The sequence below is a fragment of the Gorilla gorilla genome, chromosome 1, assembly GCF_029281585.2.
Source record: "Gorilla gorilla gorilla isolate KB3781 chromosome 1, NHGRI_mGorGor1-v2.1_pri, whole genome shotgun sequence".
NCBI lineage: Eukaryota > Metazoa > Chordata > Mammalia > Primates > Hominidae > Gorilla > Gorilla gorilla.
In genome coordinates, this window is record NC_073224.2 from 20,680,113 (window position 1) to 20,702,323 (window position 22,211).

At 41.4% G+C, this 22,211-nt stretch overlaps 1 protein-coding gene across 4 annotated transcripts in view; it reads left to right on the forward strand.

Moving 5' to 3' along the window:
* Positions 1 to 22,211, forward strand: part of DISC1 (DISC1 scaffold protein) — a 415,293-nt gene that overhangs the window by 321,109 nt on the left and 71,973 nt on the right. For all 4 annotated transcript variants that reach the window (XR_008674555.2, XM_055373011.2, XM_063707816.1 and 1 more), the window contains one exon: positions 11,834 to 11,894. Coding sequence is in view for 3 of the 4 variants with exons in the window: in XM_055373011.2 (XP_055228986.2) it covers positions 11,834 to 11,894 (61 nt within the window). In the remaining variant the exon portion in view is untranslated. Of the gene's footprint in view, positions 1 to 11,833; positions 11,895 to 22,211 lie in introns of those variants that run through there.

Below are 22,211 nucleotides of genomic sequence, written 5' to 3' on the forward strand. Positions count from 1 at the left end.
TGCTCATGGATAGGAAGAAGCAATATCATCAAAGTCGCCATACGCCCAAAGTAATTTATAGATTCAATGCTATCCCCATCAAGCTACCACTGACTTTCTTCACAGAATTGGAAAAAACTATTTTAAAGTTCATACAGAACCAAAGAAAGAGCCCACATAGCCAAGACAATCCTGGGCAAGAAGAATGAAGCTGGAAGCATCACGCTACTTGACTTCAAACTATACTACAAGCTTACAGTAACCAAAACAGCATGGTACTGGTACCAAAACAGATATATAGACCAATGGAGCAGAACAGGGGCCTCAGAAATAACACCACCCATCTACAACCATCTGATCTTTGACAAACCTGACACAAACAAGCAATGGGGAAAAGATTCCCTATTTAATAAATGGTGTTGGGAAAACTAACTAGCCATATTCAGAAAACTGAAACTGGACCCCTTCCTTACACCTTGTACAAAAATCAACTCAAGATGGATCAGAGACTTAAATGTAAGACCTAGGACCATAAAAATCCTAGAAGAAAACTTGGGCAATACCATTCAGGACATAGGCGTGGGCAAAGACTTCATGTCTAAAACACCAAAAGCAATGGCAACAAAAGCCAAAATTGACAAGTGGGATCTAATTAAACTGAAGAGCTTCTGCACAGCAAAAGAAACTATCATCAGCATGAACAGGCAACCTACAGAATGGGGGAAAATTTTTGCAATCTATCCATCTGACAAAGGGCTAATATTCAGAATCTACAAAGAACTTAAACAAATTTATCAGTAAAAAACAAATAACCCCATCAAAAAGTGGGCAAAGGATATGAACAGACACTTCTCAAAAGAAGACATTTATGTAACCAACAGACATACAAAAAAATGCTCATCATCACTGGTCATTAGAAAAATGCAAATCAAAACCACAATGAGATACCATCTCATGCCAGTTAGAATTGCGATCATTAAAAAGTCAGGAAACAACAGATGCTGGAGAGGGAGTGGGGAAATAGGGACGCTTTTACACTGTTGGTGGGAGTGTAAATTAATTCAACCATTGTGGAAGACAGTGTAGCGATTCCTCAAGGATCTAGAACTAGAAATACCATTTGACCCAGCAATCCCATATACCCAAAGGATCATTCTACTATAATCATTCTACAATAAAGACACATGCACACGTATGTTTATTGTGGCACTATTCACAACAGCAAAGACTTGGAACCAACCCAAATGTCCATTAATAATAGACTGGATAAAGAAAATGTGGCACATATACACCATGGAATACTGTGCAGCCATAAAAAAGGATAAGTTCATGTCCTTTGCAGGGAGATGGATGAAGCTTGAAACCACCATTCTCCGCAAACTATCACAAGAACAGAAAACCAAACACCACATGTTCTCACTCACAAGTGGGAGTTGAATAATGGGAACACATGGACATAGGGAGGGGAACATCACACACCGGGGCCTGTCGGGTGGTGGGGGGCTAAGGGAAGGGTTAGCTTTTGGAGAAATATCTAATGTAGGTGACCGGTTGTTGGGTGCAGCAAAACACCATGGCACGTGTATATCTATGTAACAAAACTGCATGTTCTGCACAGGTACCCCAGAACTTAAAGTATAATTAAAAAAAAAAAAGAAGTGCTCCCAGGGACATTTGGGCAGGAAATTCCCGTGTTCTGGGTACCAAGAACACAGACCAGAATTGAAGGGGCAAGTCTTTTGGCCATGTGACTGCCTCACCATGCAGAGGGGCATTCTGGAGGAATCTGGAAGTGAGGGTTCTCTATCATGATGCCCAGGGCAGGGGCCCCTCTTGGGTAGGTCCAAGGGCTGTTCTAGATTGAAGCAGATATTCAATCATTTGTATTTTTCCTGTGTTAATTTTTTTTTTTTTTTTTTTTTTTTTTTGAGACAGAGTCTCAACTCTGTTGCCCAGGCTGGAGTGCAGTGGTGCGATCTCGGCTCACTGCAACCTCCGCCTCCCGGGTTCAAGCGATTCTCCTGCCTCAGCCTTCTGAGTAGCTGGCATTACAGGTGCGTGCCACCACGCCCAGCTAATTTTTGTATTTTTAGTAGACACGGGGTTTCACCATGTTAGCCAGGATGGTCTCGATCTTCTGACCTCGTGATCCACCCGCCTCGGCCTCACAAAGTGCTGGGATTACAGGCGTGAGCCACCGTGCCCAGCTTTCCTGTGTTAATTTTTTACACATACTTGTTCATCACCCACGTATCGATCACTTGCATATTAAAGGAGAGGAGACCTCTGTGTGTGTCTTACTAGCCGGGGCACGTTGTCTTAGCATCTTTGGCCTCTAATGAGACTATGTTTATAAGCAAAAGGTGCCCAGTCAGGCATAGTGAGGCCACGTGGGGGTGAGGGCCGGTGCCTGGATGTGGACAGCATGTGTGTGTTCTGAGGTGGGAGTAAGGCCTGGAGTGATGAATGGAACTTTATAGCCAACAAAAGGCTTTCCTCAAATGGGAAGTGGTTCTGACCTCACTTTGTGCCTCTGTGTGGCCAATTTGGCCTTTTTCCTGCCAAATCCATTTGGCGTAAGGAGCAGGCAGTATTTGGGCTAGCTGCTTGGGAACTTCGTAAGACAGTTGAGGAGGGCACCTCCAGCCTGGAAAACACTGCGTAGTCTGGATCTGGCTGCCTTAAGGGGGCACCATCCTTGGCCACTGAGCACAAACTACATCTTCCTGCTAGTGTCCCAGCGTCTCTCCCAACAGCAACAGCTCAGACCGACCATCAGACCCACAAGCTCGTGTGTCTTTTAACAGTTGCATATGAAAAGCCCCTGCTTTAGAGGGAAAAGTAAATTATTTCCTTTTGCGAAATTCCCTCAGTGAAATTCATAAATTATGTTTCATCACAACTGGGCAACAATATTGTGTATTTGTAAAAACAGAGCGTTTGGCATAAAACCCAAGTGGGTCTGAATTTTTTATTTACTCCTTGAAATAACTTCTCCCAGCCCCAGTCTCCTTATCCTCAAAAGGGATTTAGAGAGTTATTGTGAGAATTAAACAAAATAATGACGCACATGAAGCATCCTGCCAACACTCAGTGTGAGCTCACTTTTCCTAGCTTAAGAAGATCAAGTGTGGATTGGGGCTTGTTTTAAACACAAGTTGTTTAAGAAGATAGTATTCCACTTTTAAAACAAAGTCCCAAATTTTCTTCCTTCTTCTGTCTATAAAAAAGAATGAAAAAAAATTCTGTGTGTGTGTGTGTGTGTGTGTGTGTGTGTGTGTGTGTGTGTGTGTTATGCCCATATTTCAGGGAAATAACAGGAGAAAGAATCAAAGAATGAGACTGCATATTCTCAGTTGCATACTACTAGGTAAGACAGTAAATAGGCATTCTAAGCAATTTTAAAAATACTGTAAATTAATCTCCAGGTCACAACTCTTTCAGTTATATGCGCCAGAAAGCAAGAAAGCAAACCCAAATATGCCTGCTGCTGTCAGCAGGGATTGCTGAGAAAAGTTAGCCTGTCTTTCCATTTAGAAAAAGCATTTGACAAAGGCACGTGAGTGGGAGGCTGTGAAGTGAACCTGCTTGGAACTGATAGTGTTAGCTTTTTACTGACCTGCTTTCCATACTGCAAGCATTTGGTTTTTCTTTTGTCATTGACTTGTGCGGATTTATTAGACTGTGTGCTTCAAGGGTGTCAGGAGATTGCCTGTAGGAGCAGGTCTGAACTGGGAAAGTGAGAATTACCATATTAGATGATACCCAATTAACTAGTGACAGGCACAGCAGGTAAAATCGGTACCTGGGCTTTATCTACTATAAGCACTCACCACATAGCAAACATTTTTAAACCTGGTGGAGCTTCCTTACTCATTTCTCCTTTCCTTCTTCCTGCCCACTCTCCCTTCCTGTCTAAGCAAGGAGCTGTGTCTACCTACATAAGTATCAAGACAGACAGGTCTTTGAGATGTGCTCCAGGGTTCAAGGGCAATGGGGCAGAACTCTCTGAGGGTGGTGACTCGCTGGGAAGCAACAGCCACACACCACCCCACAGGACAAAACAGTGGAAGCGGAGGCATCAACATAGTTCAGAATAATTGATTTTACTTTTTTCATGGACAACTGAGTCACAGGATGATGTCCCAGTTCTGAAAACACTTTCTCACTCTCTGTTCTTTGGGTACCTTTGCCAGCATGAAGTTACTTACTATAACTCAGCATTCTCACTCGCATTACTCAAAGGTGAAAAGCTGGAAGAATTAGTTAATCTTACTTCCACGTTCAAATGTGGCTATTAGGGCAGTGATGGAAGCTCAGAGCCTGTGCTTTTGGACAGGCTGATTTCCTGTAGCTACTCTGTCTTCCTTTGGTGTGGGATCATGTAGTCCATCTAGTAATCATAATGTAAGCTTGGAGGGAAATGATTTGGAAATAATTGGGAAGGTAAAATGATATGACATGAAATGCCTGCTATTCTAAAACACAAATCTTATTTTATGTGCAACTGCTGTTTTGGATTATCCATGCCTCCTCCTGCATCAGCTAGCATGGAAAATCCTTTAAGATCTCTAACGCAGTCACTTCCTCAGGGAGTCATGTTTAAACCCCCTCAAGCTGGGCCAAATCTCCCTCCATGATGCTCTGAGAATGACTGCTGCTTTTATCATTGAATCTAACTTGTTGCTTTTATTAGTCATCTATTGATGTGACTCTTTCTGTTACCAAGCCTGATTTTCTTAAGCCCACGGGCAGCATGATATTCACCTCTGTGGCCCCAGTGCCTAACATGGAATCTGGCATGTGTTAGGCATTTAAGGAACATTAGAGGCAGGGTGTGGTGGCTCACACTTGTAATCTCAGTACTTTGGGAAGTGGAAGTGAGAGGACTGCTTGAGGCCAGGAGTTCGAGATCAGCCTGGGCAACAAAGTGAACCCTCATCTCTACAAAAAAATTTAAAAAAAAATTAGCTGGGCACAGTGGCTCACACCTGACTCAGCTATTCAAGTCTCAGCTGTTCAAGAGATTGAGGTGGGAAGATCACTTGAGCCCAGGAGTTCAAGGCTGCAGTGAGCTATGATCACGCCACTGCACTTTAGCCTGGGTGACAGAGCAAGACCTTGTCTCAATGTCTCAAAAAAAAAAAAAAAAAAAAAAAAAAAAGAAAAGAAAAGAAAAGAAAGAAAAAGAAAAAACATTAGATGAATGTATGAATGACAGTCAGGTATAACTCCAAAGAGAAACCCTTTCCCTGTTACCACTTATTAAATCAGTAGGACTCATATCTGTTAATTTTCCTTCTCTCTGTAAACATCTTATCAACATCAGAGAAAAAGAGACAGAGAATTAACAACAACATACTGAACGATGCCCTGACAATGAGAAATGAATCCCTTGCTAATTTGGTAATGATGCATTTATTTGGCTCTGGATCTAGAGAATTTATATTGAGTAGTCAAAAGCCTGGGAAGGACTGAACTCTGTTGAACTCAGAAATCCTCTCTTGAGAGTTCTAGCTAAACTAGAACTACCACAGATAGGTGATAGCAGAATGCTGTATTTGAAATGCTGCAAATAAATAAATTTATACATGCAAATCAAAATATTTTAGTAAAATCACACAATTAACCTCTCACTGGGGAGAATGAGCCAGTGTAGATATATGCTTTAGAAAGTTGTTAATCATTTTCTCATTGCAACCTACTTTGAAATCACCTTGGCCTATTGTCTCTCATATATATATGTTTATATATATATATATAAACTTATTTTACACAATGTAGATTTATTTTATGCTGATATACTAGTAGTGTTCTTCCCTACATTTTACAAACAATGAGATTTTCATTTATTGACGACTGGTCTTTGCAATGGTCAGGACTCTTTGTAACTCTGACTTTTTACAGCACAGCCTTTGGCCTCCCCTGAATTTACTGTCTTTGAACACCTGCTTCATTTTGTTGGTGCTGAGATTTCACATCTCATGTGCACTAACTGTTGTCATGTTATATGAAGTTGAAGTCATGTGTTTTGTAACAATGAGCTCTGGAACTATCCCTTACTGGCAGTGTGACTTTGAACCTTACTGCTGCTCCATTTAACCAACTGTAAAATGGTGATAATGGTAGAGCTGCTTCACTGATACTATTATTTAGTTCATGTTTAGAATAAGGTGTTTAAAACAGGTCTTGCAAAAGAAAGTGCTCAGTAAAATGGTAGCTAAATTGATATCACGTGTGTCCACACACTGGGTCTCCAATGTGACAGTCAATATCATTTGCGTATGAGCAGACAAAACTCTCTAGGTTTTAGGGGTTTATGGTTGATATTTCCATTTTGCCCTTCAGTGTGGAATTACACTCACGTAGGACTTCATGGAAAGAATCTACCATCTTTCAAGGACTTACACAATCTTATGCCGTCCTACCTGCCAAGACATTCCAGCTGCAAGTCCATTTTCCTGTATTGCTGACTTTCCTGGGTCTTTTCAGGATTATGTTACCTCTTCATCCTCATGCATGATTTAATTATCCGAACAAAGGTTCTTTCATTCACTCGAAGACAGCATAATACCTTAGATATTTGAAAATTTCTCAGAGTTCTAAAATTTCTCCTTTGTCTTTCACATCTTCCTTCTGAAAGATTTTACTAAGTGGGAGTTAATTTTATCTAAATTGATTCTTGAATATTGATCTTTGAAATCTGATGACTTATTTTCATAAATGTAGGCCAGGTCTCACTCGGTACTTAATGTTAATTTAGAAAATTCCAATAACGTGGCTAATGTTTGACAAACTTTGCCATTAATGCTAAACTGGGGAGGTCCCTTTGGCTTCCATTTTCAAAGGTGAGATCGTATCGTACTGATCCCGTCTGAGGATGCCTTCCTTATTAATTGAGGGTGGTGGGACTGGAGTTTCTTCAAATCACTGGTCCATTCAATCTGATAGCAAGTCTGCCTGGGTGTTACTCATTTCCCATGCTATTTTCATGTCAAATACTGCTGTCCCCTTATGCAAGGGATACAATTCATTGAAACCTCATTGGACTTCCTCCCACTTAACATTCTCCTGCCTTCCGTGTTGACATTCTTCCACCTTCCAACTTCCGTGTTTACACTGAAAAAGCTGTTGCTGGGTAGCTTGGTTATTTTTTTTCCCATCAGACTCATAGGGATATTTTTGGATTATTGGTTATGATGAATATTTATGGAAAATGTTGCTGTGCACTCCAGTGAGAAATCAGTGTTAAAGAGGCTGGTCCCACAGCTATCTCTGTGTCCCTGGAAGCCATGTCCTTTTTCTATTTAATTAGTGCCAAGTATATGGTCTTGCATGAAGGAGGACCCAGATTGAACTCCTGTAGCATGATGTGTGTTTCATGCACTCTACTGTTTTCACTGATTTATGGCATTTAATTATCAATCTGTTAATCCAAGTTTTTGTTTAATTGGATTCATCAAACTAATTGTATGAATTCCACTCTGTTATCATGGCCTGAACCTGAATATCAGATTCCCTTAATAAATAGAAACAGTGAATGTGTTCCTGCTTTTTCCTGATCAGGAGGCCTGCAGTCCTCTGGTCTTGTTTGTTTCGTAGCATTTCCTTTTGTATTCAGCATTTCTTTGAGTGCCCTCTTTGCTTCTTGGAACCTTGCCTTACTACCATTGCCATTCTCATAGGTCCCTGCTCTACTGGACCTAAAATGGTAGGGAAGAAAGGAAGAGGAGGGGAGTAAGAAGAGAGGAAAAGGTGAGCTCTGTTCTCAGTCAGTGTGTCTGTGGCTGTATTGATTCGGAAGTTTAAAATCTAAACTCCCTGTCTACAGTCTTGGCCTGTCTTGAAGGTTGTGAGTCAACTTAGTGAATACATGCAAGGTACTTTTAGGCTGTCTGGCTGGGAGATAAGTTGGGTCCAAAGAAAGTAATAGTCCAACATAGCATTCTCCTTAGATGGCAGCCTCCAGGCAAGTAGAAAAGCCCATGGCTTTGCCTGGAAGTTCTTGTGCAGGTCCAGCGTGTCACCAACTGGTGCTTCAGACACTGAGATGAGGCAAATACTTAGCATTCAGTTTCTTAACAAAGTGATTAACTTGATAGACATCTAGATTCTTTTTAAACATAAGAATATGGCTTTCTTTTCTTCAGGCGGTGTGTCCATTTTTGTCCATCGCATAGAAGGTGCTATCACAATATAAATGGCGCGTTGCGTATGATCAGCAAGGGCTTCTTAAGTTACTCCCACTTCTTTAGTGATACTGTCCAGTCTCATTGCTTCAAACGCCAATCCCCAATGTCTCTGTTCCAGAACTTTCCCAAACTCCAGTCTCAGATATCCAGCCTCACACTTGACATCTCCACTGAATTTCTAAAAACTTCTGAAATTTAACAAATCCAAAGCCAAATTCTTGTCTCCCCAAACCCATTTCACTTCTCATTCTTCCCATCTCAGTTGATGGCAATTTCTGTTTTTTTTCTGGTGGCTTAGGGTAAAAATCTGTAGTCATTCTTGACTATTTTTTTTCTTTTTGGAAAGAGAGTTTTGCTTTTTGTTGCCCAGGCTGGAGTGCAGTGGCACGATCTCGGCTCACTGTAACCTCCGCCTCCCACGTTCAAGGGATTCTCCTGTCTCAGCCTCCCAAGTAGCTGGGATTACAGACACCCACCACCACGCCCAGCCAATTTTTCTATTTTTAGTAGAGACAGGGTTTCACCATGTTGGCCAGGCTGGTCTTGAACTCCAGACCTCAGGTGATCCGCCCACCTGAGCCTCCCAAAGTGCTGGGATTACAGGTGTGAGCTACCGCACCCAGCCAACTTTTCTTTTTCTTACACCTGGCATTTGACCCACCAGGAAAGCTATTGTCTCTACCTTTAAAATATATCTAAAATCTGCCCACTTATCACTAACTCCTGCTAATGCACTAGTTTAAGTCTCTATTGGGACACAGAATATGATACTACAAAGTACAGCACCTTGGAAACTGAGAAAACAGCAGAAGCAGAAAGGTCACTCTGACCATCTGCTGTCTTTCTGTGTGAGCTGATCTTAAAGGACTCTCTTGCTTACCTTCCCTGAAAGGTGAGCATAAGACCCTTATGTGACAGTTGCCCTGCCCCCCAACGTGGAGGGAAGGAATGCTACACAGAGGCCAAGGAGATTCTGAACAAACAGCCATGCTGAGCTCCAGTTTATCACCATTAGATCATGTTTTTGTCCAATCACGTTTCTACACAGCTGCCCATTTTTCATATGCTTCATTGAACCTAAGCACAAAAATAGACAGTTTTCTCTGGGTCTTGGGGTCTTCATCTCTGAAGGCTCCTATATCACATAAAACTTTGGTCACATAAATTTGTCATGCCTTTCTCTTGTTAACCTGTCTTTTGTTATAGGGATGTCAGCCATGACCCTGGTGATGGGTGAGAAAAAATATTCTACTTTTCCTCCTCCACATCTCCATCATCTTTTCCTGGATGATTGCACTAACCTCCTCCATGTCTTTCTGCTTCCACCCCATCCTCCCTTATGGTGTATTCTCAACATAGTTGCTGTAGGTCAATCTCATTTTTTTCTTCTACAGTGTTTTTCCGTTCCACTCAGAACACTCAAAATCCTGATAGTGGCTTTCTAGTTACTACAGCTGTGCAACAAAACATCCCCAAACTTAATGACTTAACATCACCATTAATTATGTGCAAAATTCTGTGAGTCAGGAATTCAGACAGGGTATAGTGGGGGGGACTTGTCTCCATCCTGTGATGTCTGGGTCCCTCAGACTCAAAGGCAGTAACCACCTGAAAGCTCATTCACTCAGGTATCTGGAGGTTGGTGCTGGATGTATTCTAAGACCATCACCCAGGTTTTCAGCTTAAACACCTACACAGGGCCTCTCCATGTGGCTTGGGCTTCCTCACAAAATGGTGGCTGGGTTCCCAGGACAGAGAGCCACGCAGAAACTGGACTCTAGCCTCAGAAGAGTTATAGAATCCCTTCCATCATACTCAGTGGGTTGGAGCAGTCACAGCCTGTCCACATTCAAGAAGAGGGAAATAGTCTTTACCTCTTGATAGGGAGCGGCAAGGTTCTGGAAGAGTATGTGGTACCAGAAATATTGCTGTGGCCATTTTGAGACTATAGTCTACCACAGTGGCCCGCTTGATTGGACCTGGGTTGTTTCTCTGCCTTCATCTTTTCTCCCTATGGAACATTTGGCTCCAGCCACACTTGCTAGAGCATGCAGATGTGCTTCTGCCCTGGGGCCTTCAGACTGCCTACTCCATTCGCAAGATGCCTGTTGACGCCCTCTTCCCTCCCTCGGCAAACTTTTATGCAGTGTCATTTCCCCAGTGATGCCTTCCCTGACCACTCTACAGCCCCTTTTCGCTTGCTGTCTTTTTTTTTTCCCCCTTAAATCCTTATTGTCATTACCACCTTCTAATGTTTTATGGAATTTTTATGTTTATTCTTTAGCATCCCTTGCTGCCAGAATGGAAGCACTACAGAAGCAGGAATCTTTACCTCTTCTGTCCGCTGAGCTATCTCACATGCCTAGAACAGTGTGTGGCACATAAATATGTATGGGATGTGAAACAGAGAGGGCGTTTCTGGTTCGGGCATTTGGAATTTGCAATAATTGCTCCAGCTAGCACAACTAAGTTTGTGTGTTAGACCAGCATAAGTCAATAAAAAAAGATACCAACTTAAACAGTTGTTTTCATTGTGTAAATGTCTCTTTTTATCTTTTATGGACTAATGAACCAGAATGTTTAATTGTTTTAATTTCCATCTAAATATTTAGTTTCTTTATGAGGAATGGCAGGGTACTTTTTCCAGTTCCACAGTCCCTCACCTTACACATAGTTGACTGAAATAGAAGTCTAAGAATCCCCAGACACTCCAGTAGCATGAATCTGGGCAGCCTGGCTTCTGTGTTTCCACATTCCCCAACTTTAGAGTATATGAGCCCTTCAGCATAAATAACCCTTCAGAATAAAGGTTGGAATAAAAACAATGATAAAACCCACAATAACAATAATAATACTAATAATAGACATGGCAGCACCATTGATAATTCCAGCCACCATTTGCTAGAAACCGCTTGGCTGCAGGTGTTCTTCCAGGCACTTGGTGTGCACGTCTGTTAGTTATTATCTTGAGAGGAAGGCACCTTCACTCCTCGGATGAGCAAAAGGGAAGAACTTGTTCAAAGTATATCAAATCTCTTTTATCTGTAAAGTGCCTCTTTGATCTGCTGAACCATAGCAATCGTTCATTCCTTCAACATTTGGTAATTAGGAAGTGCCGAGTTTATCTCAAAGAGTAGCTGATCTCATCACTCATTGGAGGTTGAGCAATTGATTTCTAGTTACTGGCAGAATCCCATGTTTATGTTTATTTCTCAATGAAAGGGTCCACAATCCTCCTCTACCCCTAGTGTGGCTCTTCTGGTTCATCTGTAGGATGGGAATCATTACACTGTCAGGTTCTCTTTCCCTGTATTGGACAACCGAGCCAATGGCTATCAGTTGGGAAAGGTAAGAGATAGAGCACATGTCGTCCAATGATAGACTATCAGTGAGCTGCTTTTTAAAGACTACAGCAAGGCCGGCTCAGCGCTGTTGCTCCAGCCTCTGACTTTCTCCTGCAGAGACACTCAGAGCCCCGGAATCCTCCCCAACTCATGATTTCAGGCAGCCACTCCAGTGGATTTGAGTGTTTTCCAAACATAGAATGTTACGATTACTAGTGGCTTGACCTCAATCCTTTGGCTTTGAGCTTTTAGTTGAATGGTTTTTATTCAATTGTGACTGCAGTTGCATTCACTTTGGATTTCCTTTTTTTCCCCCAGAAACAAGTGTGAAGGAAAATACTATGAAGTACATGGAAACACTTAAGAATAAACTGTGCAGGTAAGGATAATAATTTCTGTATTTCAGACTCCGTAGCACATCTAGATTCTTTATTATAACAGAATTTAGTTAAATCAATGAAAAAGGCTGGCCAATTTCTCTAATAAATTAACAAAGGGAGACACAAAAAAGCCTTTTGAACCCCATAAGTGAAAAAGCAGGTGCCAGCCCTCATCTTGTCTTTTAAAAAGTAAGTAGATTAAGATGTTTAAAAGTGTCTTGGAGAGATCACAGGATAGTTTTCATGTTCCATAAGAAAGAGAAGAATCTTCTTTACTGTATTAAATTCAGAATTCATCCTTAGTCTGCTTTTCCCTTTTTTAAACTTTAGTGTTTGAAGGGGGTCTTAAGGATTTTAAGGCGGTTTATACATGGTTTGGAATAATATAGAAATGCACGTCTTAGGTTCTGTTTTGAATCCTGAATCAAAACCAGCATGAAAATTTCTGGTTGCTTTTTTTAAAACCCAATTAGGAATTCATCTTTGAGAAATGTCAGGGATGCTGCAGCATGACAAGATGTTTCTGGCTTTTGTGGATGTGTGCTTAGGAAAATAAATCCCAGTCATCAGAATCTGTTCCTAATTAAGGCAACAAGTACTAGAGTGGAATATGCGCTTTCTTCCCTGGAAGTCATTTAGTTTTATGGAGACCATTTTGCTACTATTTTGGAATTTGTTAAGTAGCTCTTTAGATAGGCTATGCCTTAAGCCTTTGTCTGCTAGGACGCTGTCGTGAGCTAAAATGCTGCTTTTCCCTTAAGAGATGTTGAGAGGGCCTGCCTTGCAGAGCCCTACTCTTCAGGGTAAGCAAGGCACTACAGGATTTATTCTCATCCTTGGAAAGCAGTCCTATAACCTCCTGATTGATCTTTCCCTGCTTCCCATGCTCCTAGACTTGGGAAGAATCTATGACACAGGTGGTTAGCAGAGGTGATCAGGATGAGGAGAGCTTGCACCTGGGTCAGATGATCCGCTCTGAGTCTGGCCTTCCTCCTCTCCCATGTGTTCGGGGCAGATTTCTGGCACATCCTTCTTGATCTCAACTGCAGCTGCCATTGTTTTAGCCATCAGCACAGCACACACCATAAGTTACATTAGGTTATCAGGCAGCCAGTTGTAGCCATAAGCGTGTGGGTATTGGTAAAGAGACACCCATTAAATTGCAGCTCTCCCACATAAAAACTGCCTAACCTTAGGTAAGTGCTCACTTTCTGTTTAGTTTGTTTTGTTTTGTTTTTTTAGCTATATAACTGGAGGAAGGGTACCTACCTCCCCAGCTGGTGTGTGAATTTAAATACCATATGTAAAGCATTCATGTGGTTGGTAGTAGGCACGCATTAGTTTCCTTTACCTTCTTATTTATTTGTTTATTTTGAGATGAAGTTTCGCTCATTGCCCATGCTGGAGTGCAATGGCGCTATCTTAGCTCACTGCAACCTCTGCCTCCCAGGTACTAGCGATTCTCCTGTCTCAGCTTCCCAAGTAGCTTGGATTACAGGCAGCGCCACCATGCCCGGCTCATTTTTTTATATTTAGTGGAGATGGAGTTTCACCATGTTAGTCAGGCTGGTCGCAAACTCCTGACCGCCGGTGATCCACCCGCCTTGGCCTCCCAAAGTGCTGGGATTTCAGGTGTGCACCATCGCGCCCGGCCACCTCCTTCTTTATATCATTAGAACTGATTGGACACTTATGAGTGGAAAAACACAAACTGCTTTTCCTCTGTTCTCACACAATGCAATAATCAACACAGAAGGCTTCTGTGATGAAATACGTGAGGGTTTCTCCCCACCAAAAAGTAAGCAATCAGTTCTGCTGCAGATACCAGCTGGGTGTCCTCTAACTCATTTCCGACACCAGCTACCTGGAGACAGCATCAGATGCCACAGGTTGAGGGCTCAGTCCCACAAGACTGCCCCACTTACAATGCCAATGGCAAACCCAGGTTGTTTTGCTTGGGCTTCTGACCAACCAACTAGAAATTGGGATTCCCATGATCCCCTCCTTGGGTTTGATTAATTTGTTAGACTGGTTCATGAAATTCAGAAAAACACTTATATTTACTGGTTTATTATAAAGGAGGTTACATAGGATACAGATGAAGAGATGCATAGGGTGAGGTATGGGAAAGGGGCACCAAGCTTTCATGCCCTCCTTGGGCACACCATCTTCAAGGAACCTCCACATATTCAGCTATCCGGAAGCTCTCTGTACCCTCTCCTCTTGGGCCTTTTATGGGGACATCACTGGATAGGTGTGATTGAAGTATGGACAACCATGTAGCAATGTGATTGGACAGAAACTGTGACCTACCACAAATAGACTGAGTGGGAAAACCCGACAGGGCCTATGTGTTCAGATTCCCCAGCTTCTCTGTGCAGCGTTTCTTCCTTCAGGTATGGGACAGGACTCCTTCCAAAATGAGAGTCTATGACCTACAGTCAGATAAGGTAGGTCAGCGAATTTCTTTCCTTCTTTCTTTTTTATAAGTTCAACTTTTATTTTAGATTCAGGGGGTATATGTATAGGTTTGTTATATGGATGTATCGTGTGATGCTGAGGTTTGGGGTATGATTGATCCTGTCACTCAAGTAGTGAGCACAGTACCCCTGGAATTAGTTTTCAACCCTTGCTTCCCTTCCTCCTCTGTCAGTCTCCAGTATCTATTGTTCCCATCTTTATATCCATGAGTACCCAGTGTACTCTATATCCATGAGTACCCAGCTAAAGCTCCCCCTTGCAAGTGAGAACATGCAGTGTTTGGTTTTTTGTTCCTGCATTAATTTGCTTAGAATAATGGCCTCCAGCTACATCCATGTTTCTGCAAAGGACATGATTTTATTCTTTATATGACTGCATAGTACTCTGTGGTATAAATGTACCATGTTTTCTTTATCCATTTCACCATTGGTGGGCATCTAGGTTGGTTCCATGTCTTTGCTATTGTGAATAGTGCTGTGATGAACATACGAGAGCATGTGTCTTTTTGGTAGAATGGTTTATTCTCTTTCGGATATATACCCAGTAATGGGATTGCTGGGTTGAATGGCAGTTCTGTTTTAAGTTCTTTGAGAAATCTGCCAACTGCTTCTACAGTGACTGAACTAATTTACATTACCACCAACAATGTATAAGTGTTCCCTTTTCTTCACAACCTCTCCAGCATCTGTTGTTTTTTGGCTTTTTAATAATAGCCATTCTGACTAATGTGAGATGGTATCTCATTATGGTTTTGATTTACATTTCTCTGACGATTAATGATGTTAAACTTTTTTTGTATTTCTGTTGGCTGCTTGTATGTCTTCTTTTGAGAAGTACCTGTTCATATCTTTTGCCCACTTTTTAATAGAGTTATTTGTTTTTTCTTTGTCAAATTATTTAAGTTCCTTATGGATTCTGGATATTAGACCTTTGTTAGATGCATAGTTTGGGAATAGTTTCTCCCATTCTGTTGTCTGTTTACTCTGTTGATAGTTTCTTTTTCTGTGCAGAAACGCTTTAGTTTGATTAGGTCCCACTTGTCAATTTGTGTTTTTGTTGCAATTGCTTTTGAGGATGTGGGCATATATTCTTTCCCAAGGCTGATGGAACCATAAAAGAGCCTGAATATCCAAAACAATCCTGAGCAAAAAGAACAAAGCTGGAGGCAACACGTTACCCAACTTCGGGCTAAACTGTAAGGCTACAGTAACAAAAACATCGAGGTGCCGGTATAAAAGCTGAGAATTTCTTTATGGTCAGCTCCAAGACAGAAAGGCAGGGGGAGATTAGGGTATATTTTTAGTTTTTATGAACTGCCTAGGGGAGAAATAACAGTGGGTGTGGGAGTTATGAGCCAGGAATTGTAGATGAAAACCTATATACATAATTTCAACAGTCGTGCCTGGAACTCATCCTCTCTCCCTCCGTGTCAGCTCCTCCTCCTGTTCATCCAGCCCAATGCACGGCCCACCACCCACCTGGCTGCCTGGGTGGGCGGGCACCATGGGCTCATGCTGGCTCACCCGCCTCCTTTCTTACTCAGTTCCCAGTCTTGTCAGTCTTGCCTCTTTAGTATCTCACAAGCCTGCCTACCTTTATCACACTGACATTGTGGGCCCCTCTTCTGATCATAATAGCAACTTTTCCTGCTTTGCTGTTCCACTGTTGCCCTCTTACCACCTTCTCCAGGTGGTTTTAAATAAGCATCTTAAAATACCAATCTGGTCATTGCACAAGGCTGCCCGATGTCCTAAGGATAAAGCCTAAATGTCTTACCATGGTTCATGGCATTCTTCCATGTGGCCTCTGCATGTACTTGATTATCACCCATCACTACCCCATCATCACCCTATTGTAGCTGATACTTGTTCCCTTATGCTTACCAATGCCATTGCATTTTTTTTTTTCTGGAAAGAAACTAATTTAGAAGGGGACATGGTTAAGGAGTATCATCCAGAGAAATATTCGATTGAATCATGTGAAATTGCTGATATTTCACCATTTTTGACCTAGAAAAATGACAATTTCATATAGTTAACCCAATATTTAGGGATTTGAAGTCATCTTCAGAAGGGTCAGATGCTGTGGCTAGTCTCCTTGCCCTTGACACACAGGCATAGTTTGCTCCCCCACCCCTCTGCATGTGCCCTGGTGGGCCTCTCCCAGCCCACCCCTCACCCTCACCAGGCCTTCCCATTCAGCCTTCAAAGTTTAGATTTCTCCTCTGTGCAACCTTCCCTGACTAACCAAGACTGAGTAATGTGCTTGCAATGATTTATTCTCACTTTCCAAGTGCTCCTTGACAGGTATTATAATGTAGCAGGACAAGCCGCAGACAAAACCCCTCAGACGCTGAGTTAAAGAAGGAAAAGCTTTATTCGGCTAGGAGCTTCGGCAAGACTCACGTCTCCAACAACTGAGCTCCCTGAGTGAGCAATTCCTGTCCCTTTTAAGGGCTCACAACTTTAAGGGGGTCTGTGTGAGAGGGTCATGATCGATGTGAGCAAGCAGAGGGTAAGTGACTGGGGGCTGCATGCACTGGTAATTAGAATGGAACAGAACAGGACAGGGATTTTCACAGTGCTTTTCTATACAATGTCTGAAATCTATAGATAACATAACCGATTAGGTCAGGGGTCGATCTTTAACTGCCAGGCCCAGGGTGTGGCACCGGGCTGTCTGCTTGTGGATTTCGTTTCTGCCTTTTAGTTTTTACTTCTTCTTTTTTTGGTGGCAGAAATTGGGCATAAGACAATATGAGAGGTGGTCTCCTCCCTTAATAAGATTAAGTCTGCCTTGTTCAGGACTGTATTCTCAGGGATTTGCCAGTGCTGGATGGTACAGGGGTTCCCAATAAACATGTATTGAATGAATGATTGAATAAATATGTGAATTAATGCAAATAATTTGTAAACATCCTAGGCTCATCTTTTGTCATCTCCAGCCTCTTTCTCTGCCTCTCCATCCATGCTGACGTTGCAAAGCCACCTTGCCCCTGGCCTCTTGACTCACATACCTTAGCTACCTAGGATCCTGCCACAGTCTCAAATGACCATGATAGTAGCTGGCCCCTCCTGTAGCCTGCTTCTGGAGGGCTCTTTTCCTGCTATTTCAAGCTATTATGAGGCCTGGGTCAGATTTGTGTGAACTGGTATGGTGTAAACAATGGAACAGGGAGGAGAAAAAGCAGCTAGGAGTCTGCAACCCCTCTGGCAGTAGGCAATTCTATTCCCACTTCAGAACAGGAGGCCAGAGTGGATGCTGCAAAAGCCTGGTGACCATCAGGATCTCTGTGACAGAGCCCAGTAGTTATGGTTGTTTTCAGACACTCTGTGGGCTCCACTGATAATCCGTCACCTTCACAGTTCCTTTCCAAGAGGATCAACATTTTACAATAGGAAAACAGTTTTAACACCTGACACAGTGGTGCATCTTAGTGACTGCTTGATTAACATCTCAAGTTATCCATTAAAGAAGATGAAAATCTTCACCTGTTCCCACTGTTTAGCGTTTCTTGGTCTTACAGGATTTTAGAGAGGAAGCAGCTGAGAACAGAATGGATTGCTCCTTTTCCATTAGAATGCTGGAGAGCATATACTTAAAGATCAGAGCTAAGAAACCTAAATCTGGCTAGTCACCATTTTGGGGACAAATTCAAATGATAGCACTATCTTTGTTACTCTTTCAAAGTATACAGAGACCTGAAGACCCAGATATTGTGGCAAACTCAGGTGGACTCAAGATCTATTCTCTATCAAGTATATCAAGTGAGTTAGAAAGTTAGGAAGTATCTGATGCTGGCAGTGGTTCAAAAGCACATCTTGCATAACTCAAAGCAAAAAGTGGACAAATATTACATGAGGACTTTTAGTGTATGTTTAAATAAGGATTTGCCTTGTAACCATCTGAGTTATAAGTTAGATGCATGTATTCCTGTTCCTCCTTCTACAAAGGAGAGATTCCATTTGTGGATTTTTTTTCCAATTTCCACCTGTTTTAGGAATATCCCTCCTTCTCCTTATCCATAGCCAAATATCCAGGAGGGTGACTGCAGTCAGTTACCTGGTCATTCCATAGAGGCTTTCCTCTGCATTCCCATCACTACTACCTGCAACTTGGCCCATTAAATAATCTCCTAACGGCCTCTCTTCCCTCCTGGCTCACAACAGTTTAGTCTGCTCTTCTCCCACAGCCAGAATGACTTTATTACCATCCTGTTAGGCTCCTTTCGCATCCAGCATAAATTCCACAGTCCTTGTTATGTCCTCCTCCTCTCTGCCCCTTGGGCTCTTCGTGAGGTGGTTCCAGGCTACTGGTTCAACCTCATCTCTGTAATCCTCATCTGCACCAGGTGACTGATGCTCCATTCTAGCCCATTTCCCTACATGAGCTGCGCTCCACAGTAGCACCTTTGCAGAGCCCTCCCCGACCTAGCCCCTGTGCTGACACTCACCCTTAAGACTCAGCACAATTGTCCGTCTCTATAAAGCCTTTCTGGCCTCCTGCTATTTCCTGGATGGTACCGATAGTGGTAGCCACGTACACGAATGTGTTGCATTCACTCAGTCTGTCTAATTCTATTAGACTGTGAGCTCCTTGTAGATGGAGCCTTTACTTTTCTTATATTCCAAGTGGTATTCTAAGGTTTCCATGCCTTACTTTCCTTGTATTCTAAGTGGTTGGCATGCTGTTTGGCATGTAGTCAACAGACAAATTGTATTTAATGCAAGAATGAATGGATAAATCACAATTTTATCTTGTTCCTCCTTGGAAATGTATTTGCAACTTGATTATCTTGACACTATATTCTCAACTATTACATTCAGAAAGTCAAGGCAACCTGAGAAGATACAGTGCCCAAATCCATTTGTCTTGCCATCAAATCTTAGTGGTATATAATAGAATAGAAAAAAACGACTCTTAAAGAGCTTGACCCACTTACTCTCACTCCTTCAGGGTTATTGTTTCCAGAGGTGAGTAGTTAAGTGTGATTTTCTCCTAGCTTGTTTTCTCTTATGGCCAAACCTTGCTTTAGTTTTTATTTTCTCAATTATTACATATTATCTGTTATCTTTTTTAAAGGGTCAAATGAAATATTCAGAAGGCCTTACTTTATAGATGGGTTCCTGTTGAAATGGATCTTATATCTCTAACCATTGTACAGGAGAAATTCATTATTGCCTGATGGCAAACTCATGTCTCTGGACCAAGTGGGCCAAGCCGTCCCCCTGAGGATGGGTGTAGTGGTTCCATTTAACTGATAGAATCTCTTGTATGCGTGACTAATGTGAACATTTCTTTTCTTTCTAGAATCTCTTCATTCTAACTCTACTTTTTTTTTCTGAAGTTCAACATAAAACCTTTACCACGAACTCTTGAGCACTTGGTAGATTATAAGTGATGCTTGTGTCCTTGTCCTCTAGTGAACCTTTACCACAAACTCTTGAGCACTTAGTGGATTATAGGTGATGTTTTTGTCCTTGTCCTCTAGTGTGTTCCTCAAGTGTTTGTTTCCAGTGTGCATCACACTTTTATCATCAGAAAAGACAAACAAAAAATCTTTTAACTCTGTTTTGAACATAGAAGAAAGTAGTTGGATACCTCCTTGGAGGCCCTTCTTAGCTTTAGAAGGAGCTATCAAGAACTCAATGGTCTTATCTGAAATTTGCTTTGAAATTTAGAGATTGATGTATTTTTACAAAGATGATCCAGTTCTCTTTTTAAAAACTGATGTTTACTTTTTAATTATTAAAATTTCAATAGGACAGCCTGATGTGGAATGATAGCCAGGTGAACTCACCCTGCTAATGAATGTCCAGAGGTGGCCAGCAGGGTGAGCAGCACCTGAAAGACCAAGGTCTGTTCCCTCACCCAAGGCTCCCAGAGCCTGTATGTCATGGCCAAAAAAGACTGTCAACTGCCAACTGCTCTCAATCTAATGAAGATGGGAACCGGGGTCAAAAATTGGAGCAATTGTTTCCAAAACAGGTGCACACAAAACAGTTTACTGGAGTTTGGGAAGAACATATTATAATTTCTATTTTATGCTTCAATTTCATCCATTTATATTTTATCTTCAAAAATGTTTTATATGTATGTAGTAATACATGTATACCATTTGTGAAACAAATATTGGAGTTTCATAATTTTCTTACTGATGAGTGCACACAGTTTAAATTAGAGAGTGTTGAAAAAATATTCATTTACTTATGTTCTAATATTAAACCATAGCAGTCTCCATAAAATATTCATTGTCGGATTTATACACTTTTGAACTTTGAAGCTATTTGACTATTTTGACCAATTTTACAAGAGAAACAATGATTTACATTACCTTATCAGTTTGAAATGCAAACTGTAAGAAAATATAAAGTGCTTAATTCTACAAAGTTAAATGAAATCATTAATTTGATAATCATTGATTTTTGCATTTAACTTTTACCTTATCTCATCAGAAAAATCTTAAGTATGCTTAAAATAATAATGCATAAGCTAAACATACACAGAGAAAAAATGCATAAAATATAACAAAATGGCATGAATTAAAAAGAGTAAAAAAGGAAGGAAAACAAAGGTAGGAAAAACATTAGTAACACTTTGATGGGGATTAGACTCAACACCATAGTAGTTCACTATTCTAGACACTCAATTAAGTATTAACTGATATGTATATAAAGCTAAGTAACACTTTACAATGTAAAATGTAAATGATATAATTTATAATTAACTTTTCTGCATTGGCCTATTGGTCATTATAATACTTTCCATTGTATAAGGGCCCATGTAATGAATTTTAACTCAGAAATAACTTTCCCAGGAAATGTTCACTTGTGATGGAATTTAGTTTCCAGAGTACTCAGATCAATTCAAAAAATCTGCATGCAGTTCTTCGGAGAGAGAAAGCAGAGTTCCATCTTCTAGAATTCCAGCTCCCTGTGTTAGGAAAGTCTTTCCTTCAAAACAAGAAAAGAAGCCACCAACCCCGAATTGGAACTGGCCTCTTCACATCTGGACCACAACATGTGAGGCGGAGGCAACTCTTCCCTTCTCGGTACCCTGAGCAGACGTACCAGTCACAGTAATTAATATAAAAGGTGTCCTTCCTCTTGAGGCATCACTTTTAAAGCAAAAACAAAAACAAAAAGTCCTCACACACACACACACAAACCTGTTTCTGTTTCCCTATGTAGTGAAGACCCCTGAGGTTGGCAGCAGTGTTGTCCACCGCCAACTCCCTGTGGTCTATCTGGAAGCTTCATCTAGGGAGGGGCTCATGAAGGGGCCTCATGAGTAACCCCTCTCCTGAGGATTGTTATTATCAAGTACCAGCTCTGGAATCAGATAGTCTAGATTCAAGGGTGGCCATTTCTGAGCTGTGGGCCTTTACCAGGTTAATGTAGCTCTTAAAGACTTGATTTTCTGTCATAACAATGGGACAACAGTAGAATAAGATAAAAACTATTTCTTATATATAATAAGGGATTAATCAATGATCACTAGTATGTACTAGTAGGAATTATGGCACCATGGAAATTATGAAACCAAGAAACTCTACATTAAAAAATAAGTTTTATTTTATAAAAACAGAAGAGAATACCTTATCTTCCTGGTGAAATTGTGGGGAGCAGAGAGATGTTTGCTTGTAGCTAATACCCTCCATTAAGGATCTGCCAAACCTCCTGATTATCCAAACACTCAGCGTTTTTTTTTTTTTGTTTTGTTTTTTTGCTGTCTGCCCTTTGGCCAGCTGTTAGCACCTCCTGCAGAGGGTGGGAAGAAAAAGAAATGAGGTAATTGAGTTCTTGCTAATGGCTGTGACAGAAGATTTAGAGCCT